The sequence below is a fragment of the Myodes glareolus genome, chromosome 2 (genome assembly GCF_982192425.1).
Source record: "Myodes glareolus chromosome 2, mMyoGla1.1, whole genome shotgun sequence".
In the NCBI taxonomy this organism is placed as follows: Eukaryota; Metazoa; Chordata; class Mammalia; order Rodentia; family Cricetidae; genus Myodes; species Myodes glareolus.
Genome location: NC_142027.1, coordinates 77,282,247 through 77,296,609, shown reverse-complemented (window position 1 = coordinate 77,296,609; position 14,363 = coordinate 77,282,247). Strand labels below are relative to the sequence as shown.

Below are 14,363 nucleotides of genomic sequence, written 5' to 3'. Positions count from 1 at the left end.
AGTTTAAGAGCTAGTAAGAAGCCTGAGCTAGTGGACCAATCAGTTTATAAGTAATGCAGACTCTGTATGATTTCTTTGGGACCTAATGAGTGTGAAACCAGGCAGGACAGAAACCCCAACAAATAGGCCCTCATGTTATACCAGGGATTGACAACAACCACTTTCACCGCAGTTGGCATGGTAAGAAGAAGTATGTAGGATCCCTTCCACACAGGGATCCTCCTTATCCAAATCAAGTCTTCTGACTGGAAGTGGTAAGAAGGTTTGGAGGCAGGAGATGGCAGGGTTCCTTTCTCAGTCCAGTTGATGCCCTGCCTGGGTGAGCTTCCTGCAAAACCAGCTCTGACTTGAGAAGGGAATGATTAGAAATGGCTGCTGGGGAATATCTCAGGATTGGGGGAGGATGGGAAGTATTTCCCAAACATAACTCAAATGGTGTAAGCCCCTCCCAGTACAGAGCACACTGAGTCCTGAACAGGACAAAAGGGAGGAGGTTGGCCCAATTTTTGCCAGTTTCTGTAACTAATTTGATCAATTTCCTTAAGAGTTTTATTCATCTTCTCTATCTGTCCTAAGCCCTGTAGCCTATAAGCTCAATATAATTTCTAATTAATATTTAATACCTTTGTCAGATTTTGAGACACTCTGGCCTTGAAGGCTGGGCCGTTATTGAACTCCAAAGCTAGGGGCAGTCCAAAACTAGGAATTATTTCCTGAAGAAGTTTCTTAGTAACTATTAGAGGTGTCTCTGTTAAAGTAGGGTAGCCTTCCATCCCTTCCTAGAATGTGTCTACAAACACTAGCAAGTATTTCTAGACCAAAACAGTAGGCCCTATAAAACACCCGGTAAATTCTGTTCCTGTAAAGGCCCCTGCTGCATTAGAAGAATCTGATGGCCTGGAGCAGTGACCCTTCTCCCCCTTAGAATAAGAATCCCTTTCCTCCCCACCCATCCTCCTTCATTTCCTGTGTGCAATGCTTTTCAGATTAGCCAATCAGATAAGACTGTGAGGCTGTACCTCAGTCACTGTGGGGGGGGGGCTCAATCTCTACTTGAGTTAGAATAAAAAGCCAAGTGTACTTCCTTCCTACCTGTCTGTTCTCTCTTTAGAGCACACCCTCTTTACCAAGAGCAAAGTGCTTTTCCAGACACTTCTGTTGGAATGGGTGGTCTCTTTAATTCTTTGACAGCCTGAGTTTATTTCTAACACTAGGGAGGTGGGAGATGCCAGAGGAGTTGCAAAGGGGGATGAATGTGGTTAAAGTACACTGTATGAAAATCCTCAAAGAGTTAATGGCAGCCTTGTTAGAACCTTAAATCTTAAAACAAAAAGGAGAATACAATAGAACAAACCGATTATTAAGGGTTGTTTAGCTCTAGCATTCTAGACAGAATGTATTTCAAGTTCCCAGAATTCCCCATGTTCTTTGCCTAGACGTAGGTGCTTTTCTATGTTATAAACAAGATAGTTACATGATAGAATATACAATTCTGGCGCCCAATAAAGTCACTTTAAAGTTTAGAAGGCTCTTGATGATAGGGGGGTTCTGTTTCCAAATGGACAAAATAATGGGGTTCTAAGGATGGCGTGTCCTGCTTCTCATATCTTTTCCATTTGACTAGACTTCAGAGGAACCAAGTTTCTGCTCTGGAATTTAGGCATACCTTTAAAAGATCTAGTTCAATCCCGGAGCACCACCAGCCCCCAAACAGCAAATCACTGCTCTGTCTGTGAGAGAAGCCTCCTACCAGGCTCCTGTGTTCCCTGCTGGATACTTTCCACATGAAAGGAGAAGTTGAGGTGCAAACCCAAGGCTTCAAAAGCATCAAGAGTCCTCTTTCTTAATGCCAGAGAAAGAACTCCACAGTCTGGCTGTTTCTACCTTTGCAGGCCGCAGAGGCAGCTGGCTGACTTCCAGGTAATGGCCCTCACCAGACTTGTACACCACAGCAGTTTTCATGGACTTACAAAGCCGAGGACAAACAAGGTCCTAGAAAAATTGGGGGTGCTGAGAACTGGTAGAGGAGCCCACTGCATACATTTGAAGCTGGCTTCTGCAGTCCAGAGGACCAGGGGCCGGTTTCTTTCCTGGTTTGATGAGTCTATAAATACCACCGTGGCTTACCAGCTTTGTATTTCTCCCACAGACACCTCCTTGAACCTACCGGCCCTTAAGTTTGTACAATCTGCAGAACACCTGTGACAACGGGTTTGCTGTGACTGCCTCACTGGGATGTCTCTCAGGTGAGTAATAATCTGTTCAGCTTGGTCTCCTAGTCTGATCCCCGGGGCACAAGAGAATCCCTAGCTCAGAATGTCAAAATGGGGCTTGATTACTGTCCTCTGGCTCTGGTACCCTGTGGTAGGCCACGGCAAGCCTCCACTGCTTCTCTCTAGGCAGTGAAGTGGGTGCAGACACCGCAGGTCTTCAAATCATAGGGACCCAGGTTCAAATTTTACCTCTGCTTAGTTACCTGTAACTTTGGGCAAGGTTTGCCAGGCCTTGGTGTGCTTGCTTGCAAAATACCAGTGTTAGAAAGAAGCTTGAGGTAACAAGAAAAGAGAATGGGACTCACATTTTAGCGTCCAGACAAAGCAAACATGAGCCCTGGTCAAGAGGGTGTTCTATGGATTCGAACACACCAGGGCAGGAAGCACAGCTGGCTTTGAATCTAACTCAGTTAGAGACCGTGTCTTTACCCCATTGGCTGAGGTCTGACATCAGAACTTAAAATTTAACTGCTGTAAAAAGAACCCCGGGTGAAGGGCAGAAAGGAAATCAGGATGGGGTCAGCCATTTAATTTACTTATGTTCCCACAATGCAACAGGACCTTGGTATAAACAAAGACTTTACTGGGTGAGAGGATGTTAAAATATTTGCATAAAGGTGGAGTGGGCAAAAAGCTTTGACTTCTTTGTTGCAAACAACAAGTTTCATGGTGTTTGATGGTGAAGACTCATATTTAATGTTTTATACCCCGGGAAAATTCCCCTGCTAGGGGCTTGCATGTGGATTTAATTAGGGCCATCAGGTGATTGGGGCCACAACCCCCTACAGTTCTCCTGGGATCTCTCCCACTAGCATCTGTTGGAGCAAGCACTGTGTCTCAGTCACTAGACGTCCTTTGCATCAACCCCCACACTAGGGCTTTGTTTACAATCAAACTTTTAAGAGAGAAAAAAGAAATGAACGAAAGATCTCCACACACCAGTCCCTAGACGGCAAACAGAGCGGGCTGCTGGGGCGGTTTAGCTTGGCCCCTGCACACGGTGGCAGCTCTCTGCTGCCTTCTGCCTTTCCAATGAAGAACGGTTCTGTGCACCTTGGAAACCGAAAGCTAAAGGCAGGAAATGGAAACTGAAAGTCAACGGAGAACCAGAAAACGAAACTGTTCTCTCTCTCTTTCTTTGCCAGAATTGAGCAAGACAGCAAGCTGCTGACTATGCCTAGACCTCAGCGATCACCTCAAATGTCATTCTCGGATCCCAGTACCTGGGAGCAGATGTTTCAAGAGCTGATTCAGGAGGAGAAACCCAGGGCCAAGTGGACCTTGCAGCTGGATAAGAACATTTTGCCGGATGACTTGACCACGGGATGGAGGCAGTACCAGCAGGAAGGAGATGGCTGGTGAGTGGGGGTTGGGCAGGTGGTCGGTCCTCCTGAAGGTCCCACTGAGTGCAGAATAGCCAGTGCCAATTTGTTATTACGGGGTGGGGGGAAGGGAAAAACAAATGTGACTGGGTGGGTCCCCCAGTCTTCTGCGCTCACGGAGCTGGTTGGGGACCTCTGGACGCCAAGCCTCCCTCTTGTTTAATGCAGGACGTTTTTCTGTCCTACCAGGTCTCCTTACAATAATAGTTCTGGAGTCTGTGGAGAGTGCCTCCAAATTCCTCCAAATTGTTCCAACCTTCTCTCTCTCTCTCTCTTTTTTTTTTTTTTTTTTTTCTGAATCTCCAGCTAGAACAGGCCTGGCCTTGGAGCCAGCTCCTTACCCCTCTTATCAAGAGAAAGCATAGTAAAATACTTACGATGGAGAAGTAGATTTATCTACAATTTGGGTCCAAATGGGGGTCAGGGCTGTTCTTAACCTGTCTGTGTCTTCCAAGCAGCAGTGCTGGTGTTTATAGAAACAACGAGACAGAATTGGCATGAGCATGCTACCAGAAATGTGGAGGGTCCCCTCTATAGGTGCTTGATGACACCAGGGGAAGTAGGCATCCTTCTTGGAGCTCTTAATTTCTTCAGTAAAAGAGTCTTACAACGGACAGGACACTCAGATGGAAGCTTGAGGGCCATTTTATTTGTTTCAAAGTAAAGCCACTGGGTAGGCAAGCTGTAAATCTCAGTGGCTGCCTGGAGGAGGGGAATGAAGAAGGGGCAGAAGGCCCTACCCTATGGGTTAAGTAGCCTGGAGCTGTGCCGTGGTAGATGGCCACACGGCAGGGGTGGGACATAAAGAGAACAAGTAAGCAAGGCCGGTGTCACCGAAAGCATGCGTAGGACTGAGGTGGGAAGGAGAAAAGGGAAAGTTATATTTGCCTGAGTAATTCAGAAAAGTGACCAGACTTGTGAAGCCAGGCAAGGCGAGTTGCTGAGCTGGGTTTTGGAAGCTGCGGCCATAAGGAGCAGGAATTCTGGGAAGGAAATGACACTATCATTAAAAGGATATCCCACGTGTCCCTCTAGCATGTGAGAAGTACTGAATCCCTGGTCATTGGATAGCCTCTGCTGCCCATGTAATAAGCCAATCAAGCTGAATTAATAAATCCAGGTTTAATAAACAGAGCAGAGCAAAGCAACTCCTGCGTGACTCTTGGGAAAGCAGGGGAGGAATCACATGGCAAATATGGCGACCAGGTCTTAAATAGCCTGCATGCATTACATAACCCGAGCAGCCCAGGGGAGGGGCTGATTCTTGGCAGGCTTTCTCAGGGGTGGGGTTTGGAGGGGACAGCTGAGGGCAGGGTTTGGAGGGCAACTCCAGGAGATAACCCCAACAGCATGGCTTAAAGTGAACCTCTCTTCTTAGGGGTGGTCAATCAATTTGCTGGGTGCTTGGCTGATCCAACTGAAATGTTACGTATCCACCCAGACCAGAGATTCTATTCTCTTGACAAAAAGGAGTTTGCTCTTAATGGGCCTTTATTGCTATTCTAACTTGTAGATTTAGTTGTGGAACCTGTGAGATTTGACCGTCTCTGGAGACACAAATATCTTACTCAGGGGCCAGAACTTCTAGGGCAGGTGCTCTCCACTCCCAGCGTGGCATTTCCTGCAGGGAGCTGGAATTGAAAAAAGGAGAATGGAGGGCAGGGGAGGGGAGGGAGAATCAAATTTTGAGGGAGTCTCCTAAACTAACACTGACCAGACCCTTCAGGCTGCAGCAAGACTCCTTGCCTGACCTCTGCTCAGGGCTAGTTCCTAAGAGTCAACTAAATACAAGCAGCCATATTGCACACTGTTTTACAGAAAACCTGTGGACAGAAAAGAGAGAAAGCTAAAACCCAGGCCCGAGTGTCCGAGGAACGCCTTTTCTTTATCGGCTGCCCTCCCTGGGGTCCCAATCAAGCTCCAGGTTGTAGGGAACAGTTTTCCTTACCTAATCAGGAGAGTAGGAATGGCTGGTCAGGGAAGCCAAACCCCCTGTCTCTAGAACTCTAGGGCCTTTTCCAGGGCCCCGAGGGCCCGCACTTCTTTCCTACCCCCCTCATCTGTGCTGCTGCCTGATCGCCCTTGCCCTGTCTCAAGCCCCCTGTGCCCTACCCTTTATGAGACTCAGGCATATATTTTCACATATTCTAATCTGTTCCTAGGATGTCGCTCAATAGAGGTAGAGTATGCTCTGTAGTTGGTAGATGAATAAGGTTGGTTTCAATGGCCCAGGCTAAGGAAACCTCAGCCACTTGCCCTGTATATCCCAAGTTGTGTGTACATTTTATTATTCGCTTTTCTTAATGAGGGGCTCAATCATACCTGTGAGGAATGACCAACTGATGCAGGGCGCTAACACTGAAAGGCAGAAGCATTGCCTGCCTCTCAATAAGCACTTTATAGAACTTTTGTGTCATCGTGAAGAAAAACGTTTTATGCACATAATAACAATTCTCGTGTGTGTGTGTGTGTGTGTGTGTGTGTGTGTGTGTGTGTGTGTAAAACAGCCCTGATACTCCTGGAACTCACTTTGTAGACCAGGCTGGCCTCAAACACAAATCTGCCGGCCTCTGCCCTCCTAGGTCTGAGATTAAAGGTGTGCACTGCCACTGACTTCCTGCAAATTCTCTTCTTTTTTTCCAGAGAGGCTTTTACTATCAAAGATGGAGGTTCAGTAGTAACAGGAAAGCATCTAAAACACGGTGCCCCTTGTTCTTGCTTCTCTGTGACCAGGTCATTCAAAACCATATGAAAGGGATTCCTAGAATTCCTTAGCTGACCATTGTCTCTCAAGTCTGAGAGACAACTAAGGACACTGTTGGCTTCTTTGTTCTGCCTACAGGTTCCAGTGTTCCATATGCAGCAGACATTGGAGTTCTGCCCAAGTGAAGATCCTGTGCCACATGTACTGCGAGGCTAGGCAACTTCAGGGCCAGGTGCTCATGAGGATCTTTGGTCAGAGGTGCCAGAAGTGTTCTCAGTCTAAATTTGAGAATCCTAAGTTCTCTGCAGAGAGCATCCAAAGGATTCTGGAGAAGCTAGTTAGTTATATTGTGCAGAAATACTATGGACATGGCCTCAAGAAGATATCATCAACTTCAAATGAAAGGGTGTATTCGGATCGACCCCATGACAGAGCCAATTGTGAAGCATGCACTCTGAACCCCAATGGAGGGTGTGCATATAAAGCAAAGCCACCCAAATCTCCGTCTCCTCCACCAAAGAGCTACAGTTCTTTCCCACCACAGAGCCACGGTTCTTCCCTACCAAAGAGCTACAGTTCTTTCCCACCACAGAGCCGCAGTTCTTTCTCAACAAAGAGCCACAGTTCATCCCCACCACAGAGTCCCAATTTTTCATCTCAGCCTGAAAGCACATATTCTGAAAATGTGCATGCTCAGGAACACAGAGAGCTCAATATCGAAGGGCTGTTCGCGGCTTTGTCTCTTGGAGTAATTATCCTTCTCCGTCTAATCTTCCTATAATAGACTTATCATCTTGTTTTCATTCTAGAGTTACCCATAAAACGGATGTCATTTTAACATGACAATGAATTGATTTGAGATCAAGAAAGGCCAAGTATGTAAAATAAACCTGGTTTTCTGGACAGGCTCTGAAAATAGCCTAAAACGTGGCAAATACATAATGGACTCCAAAACAAATTCTTACTAAGTCACTGAACCATCTGTATTTGCTTGCTCGCTTATTGTTATCAAGCTATATTGATTAAATCTTGACAAGGTCAGGAGTATTATTGTAAATTTACTGTGACAGACTGAATAAATGCTCCCCCTCCCACCAAAACCGCCCTTACCCTACCCTCTAGAACTTGTGACTACACTATAGTATTTTGAAGAATGAATTTTGGAGACATGATAAAATTAAAAGATCTTGGGGTGAATTGTCTTGCTTTCTCAGGTTGAATAACAAAAGGTCCTTTTGTTCATCTTTTCAGTCAAGGTCCCCCAGAAGATTAACCTTGAAGGCTTGGCCTCTGGGTGATGGTGCTATAGAAGGTGGCGTGAACTTTATGGCATGATACTGTGAAATGATCCTTCTGTACACTGTAAATATGCATTACTGTCATTGGTTAATAGAAGAACTGACTGGCAGGTAGACAGGCAGGAAGTATGGGTGTGACATTAAAGCTAAGAACGTTGGGATGCAGAAGGGCAGTGTCATGGGAGTTGCCAACTAGATGAGAACAAGTCAGAAACACAAAATAGGAGTAAAAGTCACGAACCCTGGGGCAGCTCATAGATTAATGGAAACAGATTAAGTTGTAAGAGATAGTTAGTAACAAGCCTGAGCTATCAGTCGAACGTTTATATTTCATATAAACCCCAGTCTGTTTATTTGGGGGTTGCTGGCAGGATAGAAACTTCGCCTACAAATGGCATTCCAACGTGGGGCTGGAATTTCCACATAGGGCCTGAGAAAGCTTTACAGAAAGGTTCTAAACACACAGACACAGAGCCAAAGGCATCTGTCTAGTCTCATGTCTCTCATGCCAGCTGTGGTACAGGGTCGTATATCCTGGCTGCTGCCAGCGCACCCTGTGATGAGCCGAGCGGCAGGTTCCTGCAGTCTTTCAGGCTGGCTATAAGCACAGTCATATACAGGAAAGTGGCTCTTGGCAGATGCCTGTGGGAAGAGCCAGCCACTGTGCACTAAGCTAAGCTACACCTGGCATATTTTAAGATTCATCTCATGAGGTCAGAAAAAGATTACAGATACACAGTAAAGACAGATTCAGGTAGAAAAAAAAAAACCTCTAAATAGGTTACAGTGTGTTAAAAAATATACATAGGCTTTGGAGAGATAAGAGAAGGTATAGAGAGTCATAAAAAAAGAAATATATAGTTTTAAAATAATAAAGGGCTTAAAAAGTGGGTAAAGTAATATAAAAGAAAAAACTATGCAAAGATAGGACATACAAAGAAAGTCTGAATTCTGTATGTTACTGTTTGTGTTGTCTTCAAATATTTTAGCTGCCAAGGGACACTGGATTATAAAAACTGCTAGATAAAACACAACCTATATATTTTAAAAAGTGTCTTGAGTTCAAAATTTAAGTCAAAAGGTGTGTTACTTTGGGGGAGAGGTTATGCTTTTATTTTCATAGGAAATGTGGATTCATTCCAGGTTAAAGATGATCAGGTTTGGTTGAAGAAGACCCCCTGAAATTCTGACTACAGACATAGAGAAATAAACCTAGAAGAATGACAGGACATGTTTGTATATATTTTGCCTGCTCAAATACATAACCAAAAAAAAATCATCTTTGGCTGACTTATGTACAATGCACAATCTATACTTGTATTAAAGGAGGTATGTATGTTACCTTTAAAAGTTTATATATTTTCAGAACAAAGGAACAAGACACCAATGAAAATGAATGGCCAAAGAGATCCAGCATTCAAAACAGCTTCAAGGCTGCTGGCAGATGACTCAGCCTCACAGAATACTCCAGCCAAGACCTAACAATTCTCTTGATTTTTCTCAAGGTTCCTCTAAAGATACCAGCAGCCCCAGACAATAATGGGAAGCAGTCTAGAGGAAACAAAGCCCACATTCCCAAAATATGAATTATGGATGTTTATTATTATTTAAGGGGATTGGTTATAAGTTGTTAATGGTAATAGTCTAAAAAAAAGCTAAACAAAGGAGATTTGATTCAGGGATCCTGTTCTGAAGAGAAAAAGAGGGAGTATATAAGTGACAGGATAAAAGGGTAGATTATTGAATCTACTTTCAAACTAAAAAGACAACTACTAGTCTTAAATATTTTACATTGGTATATATTTTAGTCTATTAATATACATTGAAAGTTAATTTTGTTATACTGTATGCATGTTTCTGGTTTTGTTTAAGGTATTATATGTATACAGCTCATACCTGTACAGCTCATTTAAAAATATAATGTATAATTAAGAAATACTGGTTAGTAGTCATCTATAAGAATCAAACTTATAGTCATATTAGGCATGTTTCAAGGTTAAACATATATTTAGGTAAATAGTTGGTCTTCAAACATTTCAAAGACTTACAGAATGTGGTATTTAAAACAGCATAAGATTTTTCTTGACAGTCTTGACAGGAATATGCTACAGGTGTAGAGTTGCAGAGATATCCTGACTTATCAGGAAGCCAGGGTATACTTAGAGCTGTAATAGGACAGTAGAACCACAGACAGTTCTCGAGGGGTAGAGCTCTAGTAGGATAGCTCTGGAGGCTGAAGCCACATAGGACAGCTCAGCTCTGGAGGGGTAAAGACCCAATAGGACAGCTCTGGAGGACAGTTGTTCTGACTACAGGGAAATCAGGCTACCTAGAGCTGCAATAGAACAGCTCAACCCTGGAAGAAAGGTGGTTTTACTATCAGGATGTCAGGTGCCCTGAAGCTAGGGTGTGGTGGGAGATGGTCTCCCGGCAGGATATTGCAATCATGTTTTTCTCCTATAGAGCTATAGCTGAGCTCTGCTCTGTTTCCTTAAGAGAACGTACTAGCAGAGATATCCGTTTCTTCTCCAGTCCAAAATGTTACTTCTTTTGGTAACACTTTGCTACAAGGGAGCCCCTGCCGAAATAGAGCAATCTCCTCTACTTCTGGTGAAAAGTTGTTACTTTTTCTGCTTGACCTTGCTCATCCTCCCCTTAAAGAGCATCCTAGCAAGGTTCTTCTGTTCTGCTCTGCTCAGTCCCCTTAACAGAACATCTTAGCAACGTTTTTCAACTCAGTGCCCTAAGTAATGTCCCAGCCAGGTTCTTCTATTCTGCACTGGTGAATGAAGATCATGCCCAAGATTCTTTTGAGAAAGAGATTTATTTGGGAATGGGGAGTCCAGAAGAGTGGCTGCCCCTGCCTGGGAGGGATAAACGGTGACCCGTAACTGAATGAGCAGTGAGGCTTATATAGGGCTTCTTAGGGGCAGACTTTTCCCCAGGAAAAGAGGGGTTGGTTTGTTTTACCCTGGTCAGGAATCTAGTTTAGTTGGTCAGAGGCAGAGATGGATCTGACTTCATGGCCAAACTGTGTTTTTTTCACTGATTCTTTTTAGCTTTTTGACTCTAATCTTAGGACCAGGGCATTTTTTTTTTCACTGACAAAGTGTGTTTCTTTGACACTAGTTTCAGAGTCAGGGCATGTTTCTTTGATTCCAGGTTCAAGGATAAAGATGTTTCTTTTCCTGGCTCAGGGCTCAAATCCAGGGTGTGTTTCTTTCACTGGCTCTGGGTTCAGAGTCAGGGTGCTCAGTGATTGGTTGGTTTCCTGCTCCAGTTGTCCCTCCCTTTTACCCTACAAGTGAGACACATCTTCTGGCAGCTCCAATTGACTTCAGAGAAGATAATTAGCATTAAAGTAACTCTATATGGAGTTTGTTATCCTTATGGGAAAAGCTAGCCATTTGAACAAAGAAACTTCCCTTGCCTCAATTGCTGACAGTATTCTGTCCAAATTGGACCAGCAGGAAAAGAAAACAACTGCCAAACTTTCAAAAGACAAAGCAGGACAGTCCTTCAAAATTCCTGCTTCACAGAAAAGTCTATCATATATTCTAGGCCTTCAGGCTCAAAATGGATGCCCCAATGTCACAGAAGAACCAAGGGTGACTGTCCAGACAGCCAGATGTTCCTGCCATTAGGTTAACATTTCACCTTTCTGGGGTCTTTGATGGAGTTGAAGACTAGATAATCATAGTTAAAGTTTTTCTTAGTTATGATAAAAGGTAAATTAGGTATAAAACTTTAGACTCACAAAGATAAATAGTAAGAGTATTTTCTCTAAATTTGCCAAATACAACTGGACAAGATATTGTAACTGTAATTCTTACTTAATACCTGTTTTTTAATTATATATAATTTTGCTATGTTAAGGTTAAAATCTTCCTTTTTAATTAGATAAAAAAGGGAAAATGCTATGGAATAATCCTTCTGTATACTATAAATATGTATTACTTTCATTGGATAATAAAAGAACTGACTGGCAGTTGGCCAGACAAAAAGTATAAGTGTGACATTCAAACAAAGAATGTTGGGTAAAAAAAGGCGGAGTCTTGGGAGTCTCCAGTCAGAAACAGAATGTGTTGGACACACAAAATGGAATAGAGGCAAAAGCATCATATTAATGGAAATGGGTTAAGTTGGAAGAGCTTGTTGTTTGAGTGTTTATAATTAATATAAACCTCCGTGTATGTATTTGGGAGATGCTGGTGGGACAGAAGCTTCTGCCTATGACATGGGCTTTGAGGGGTTGGATCGCTAGGACATGTTCTTGTAAGCATGGTGAGTCATCCATCCTTTCCCTTCTCTTCCTGATTACCATGAGATAAACATCTTCCTTCTCCCTGCACTAACCTCCATGATAGTCTGCCTTGGCACAAGTCCCAAAACAACAGAGCCAAGTAACCATGCTAATGCCTGCAAGATGGAACTCAACTATGTCTTTCCTGAAGGAACTTAACTCTCAGATATTTTATCAAAACAAGGGAAATCTGAGAAATATGTATCCTCGTAAGTGGGAGGCAACAGAATCGACACCAAGAGAGATTTGAGGATAGAAGCACAGGTTGAAATGATGTGTTTCAAAAATGAAGAAAGGGTTCTCCAAAAAAGGTAGAGGTGAGCTCCTGAAACCTCAGGCAGGTACAGAAATGGGCCCTTCCTTGGAGCCTGCCATCGCATGAATTTAACTTTTAGTCATACTCATTTTTAGTGTACGTGCTTGTATGTATACCTCCCCTCTCTCTCTCTGTGTGTGTGTGTGTGTGAGTGAGTGTGTGTGTGTGTGTGTGTGTGTGTGTGTGTGTGTGTGTGTGTGTACAGGGCACATGTAGAGGTCAGAGGAGAACTTTCTGGAGTCAGTTTTCTCTGTCCATCACATGTGTTCTTGGAATTCTGGAGATAGAACTCATGTCAGGCTTGGCTGCAGATGCTTTCACTAGCTGAACCCTTTCGCTGTCCTACCCGTTAACATGACATTAGCTTAGCAAGGATGACTTTGAACATCTGACTTCCAGAACTATAAGGTGGTAAGCCTGCACTGAGGTACCAAGGTTGTGGTCATTTTTTCAACTGCAATAAGCAATAAGACAGCATAAGCAGGGCTCATCTGGGAAGAGGAGAGTCAAAGGAGGAAACGCCTCCATCAGATTTTCCATAGGCAAGTTTGTGGGGCATTTTCTTGCTTGGTGAATTGCAAGGGTAGTCCAGCCCACCTTGGGTGATGTTACCCCTGGGCAGGTGGTCCTGGGTTGTATAAGAAAGCAGGCTGAGCAAGCCAGCCATGAGGAGTAAGCCAGCAGTAGTGTTCCTATATGACCTCTGCTTCACTTCCTGCCTCCAGGTTCCCGGTTGAGTTCCTGCTTTGGCTTCCTTCATGATGAAATATAAACTGTAAGCTGAAATACTACTGTTCTTCCACATATATAAGACCGATATACATATTACTACTGACTTCTCAGTTTATCATGACCATACAAGCCCTCAACACAGTACTCTCCCCTGAGTATACAAACTAGATTATTGGTGTCAAGCTAGCATTACATTACATTAGAACACACTGTCACAGGGAACGTGATGATTATATCTTGGCTGAAATCAGCAGATATTCCGGATGTCGGTCTGCGTGTCTTACTTGGAGGGCAATATATATATGGGGCACAGTGTTTTATCACAGCAATAGAAAGCAAACTAAGCTGGTCATGTTTGGCGAGGAGCCTGCCTACTCGCAGACAATAGATGTCCCTTGTCGGGAATGGATTAGCTCCTCAGGGAGTGTATGTTGTTGACATGAGCAGGGACATGTCAAGAAGCCCAATGCCTCAGCCCCATGGCACTGGCGAACCTCCGAACAAGGCTCTGAGGGCTGGCAAAGCCTTGATCTATTCCATGTGTGGATGTTGACAGCGAGTGAAGGAAATACTCTCTGTAACTGCTTCCCCCGAGATGAGGTATCAGGAGTTACGAATTCAGTTTGTACATGTTGGAGGGGGAGAGGCACAACTAAATCCATAGCCTACGAGAGCCTGAGTTTATGGGTTCATTGATCCATAGGCCCTTGGGGAGTTGTGCTGGTCAAAGCCCTCCAAGCAAGACACGCAGACCGACATCCGGAATATCTGCTGATTTCAGCCAAGATATAATCATCACGTTCCCTGTGACAGTGTGTTCTAATGTAATGTAATGCTAGCTTGACACCAATAATCTAGTTTGTATACTCAGGGGAGAGTACTGCGTTGAGGGCTCGTATGGTCATGATAAACTGAGAAGTCAGTAGTAATATGTATATCGGTCTTATTTAATAGAAATCCATACTATGGGGCCGATTCATAGCCTCCACTCTCACTTTTATGGCTTGTCCACTCATGTATCCAAAGTACCAGTACTAAAATGAATGACAGAGACTCCTAAAGTCAGTCATTCTATCTACTTGGATGGTTTAGGGTTTTTTCTCTAGTGGTTACTTTCTGGGAGACATTAACATAACACATGGTTTTTTTGTGTTTGTTTTTTACACTTTGTGCCCATCTTAGAAATCCATTCACGCTTCTCTTCCTCCTATCTCACTGACTCTAAGTTTCCTATCTGTTATACTTTGAGGTTTTTAGTGTTTTTTTGGAAAGGCTTGTGTGTTAGAAGTTTGGTTCTCAGCTGGTGAATTAATTTATTGAGAGGTGGTGGAATTCAGATGGTCAACCTAAAAGTA

The 14,363-nt window shown here is 43.7% G+C and overlaps 1 protein-coding gene across 1 annotated transcript; it reads left to right on the top strand.

Moving 5' to 3' along the window:
* The first annotated feature begins 3,384 nt into the window (after positions 1-3,384).
* On the top strand, positions 3,385-11,667 carry Rtp4 (receptor transporter protein 4). The gene is made up of 2 exons (XM_087901900.1): positions 3,385-3,631; positions 6,498-11,667. The coding sequence occupies exons 1-2, from the start codon at positions 3,447-3,449 to the stop codon at positions 7,138-7,140; spliced, it is 828 nt and encodes a 275-aa protein (XP_087758026.1). The 5' UTR covers positions 3,385-3,446; the 3' UTR covers positions 7,141-11,667.
* The last annotated feature ends 2,696 nt before the right edge of the window (positions 11,668-14,363 follow it).

Bases quoted from the DNA above. Each gene is read 5' to 3' on its own strand.
- Rtp4 (XM_087901900.1), top strand. From the start codon at position 3,447: ATGCCTAGACCTCAGCGATCACCTCAAATGTCATTCTCGGATCCCAGT. The intron at 3,632-6,497 runs GTGAGTGGGGGT...TTCTGCCTACAG, and splicing joins CAGCAGGAAGGAGATGGCTG to GTTCCAGTGTTCCATATGCA.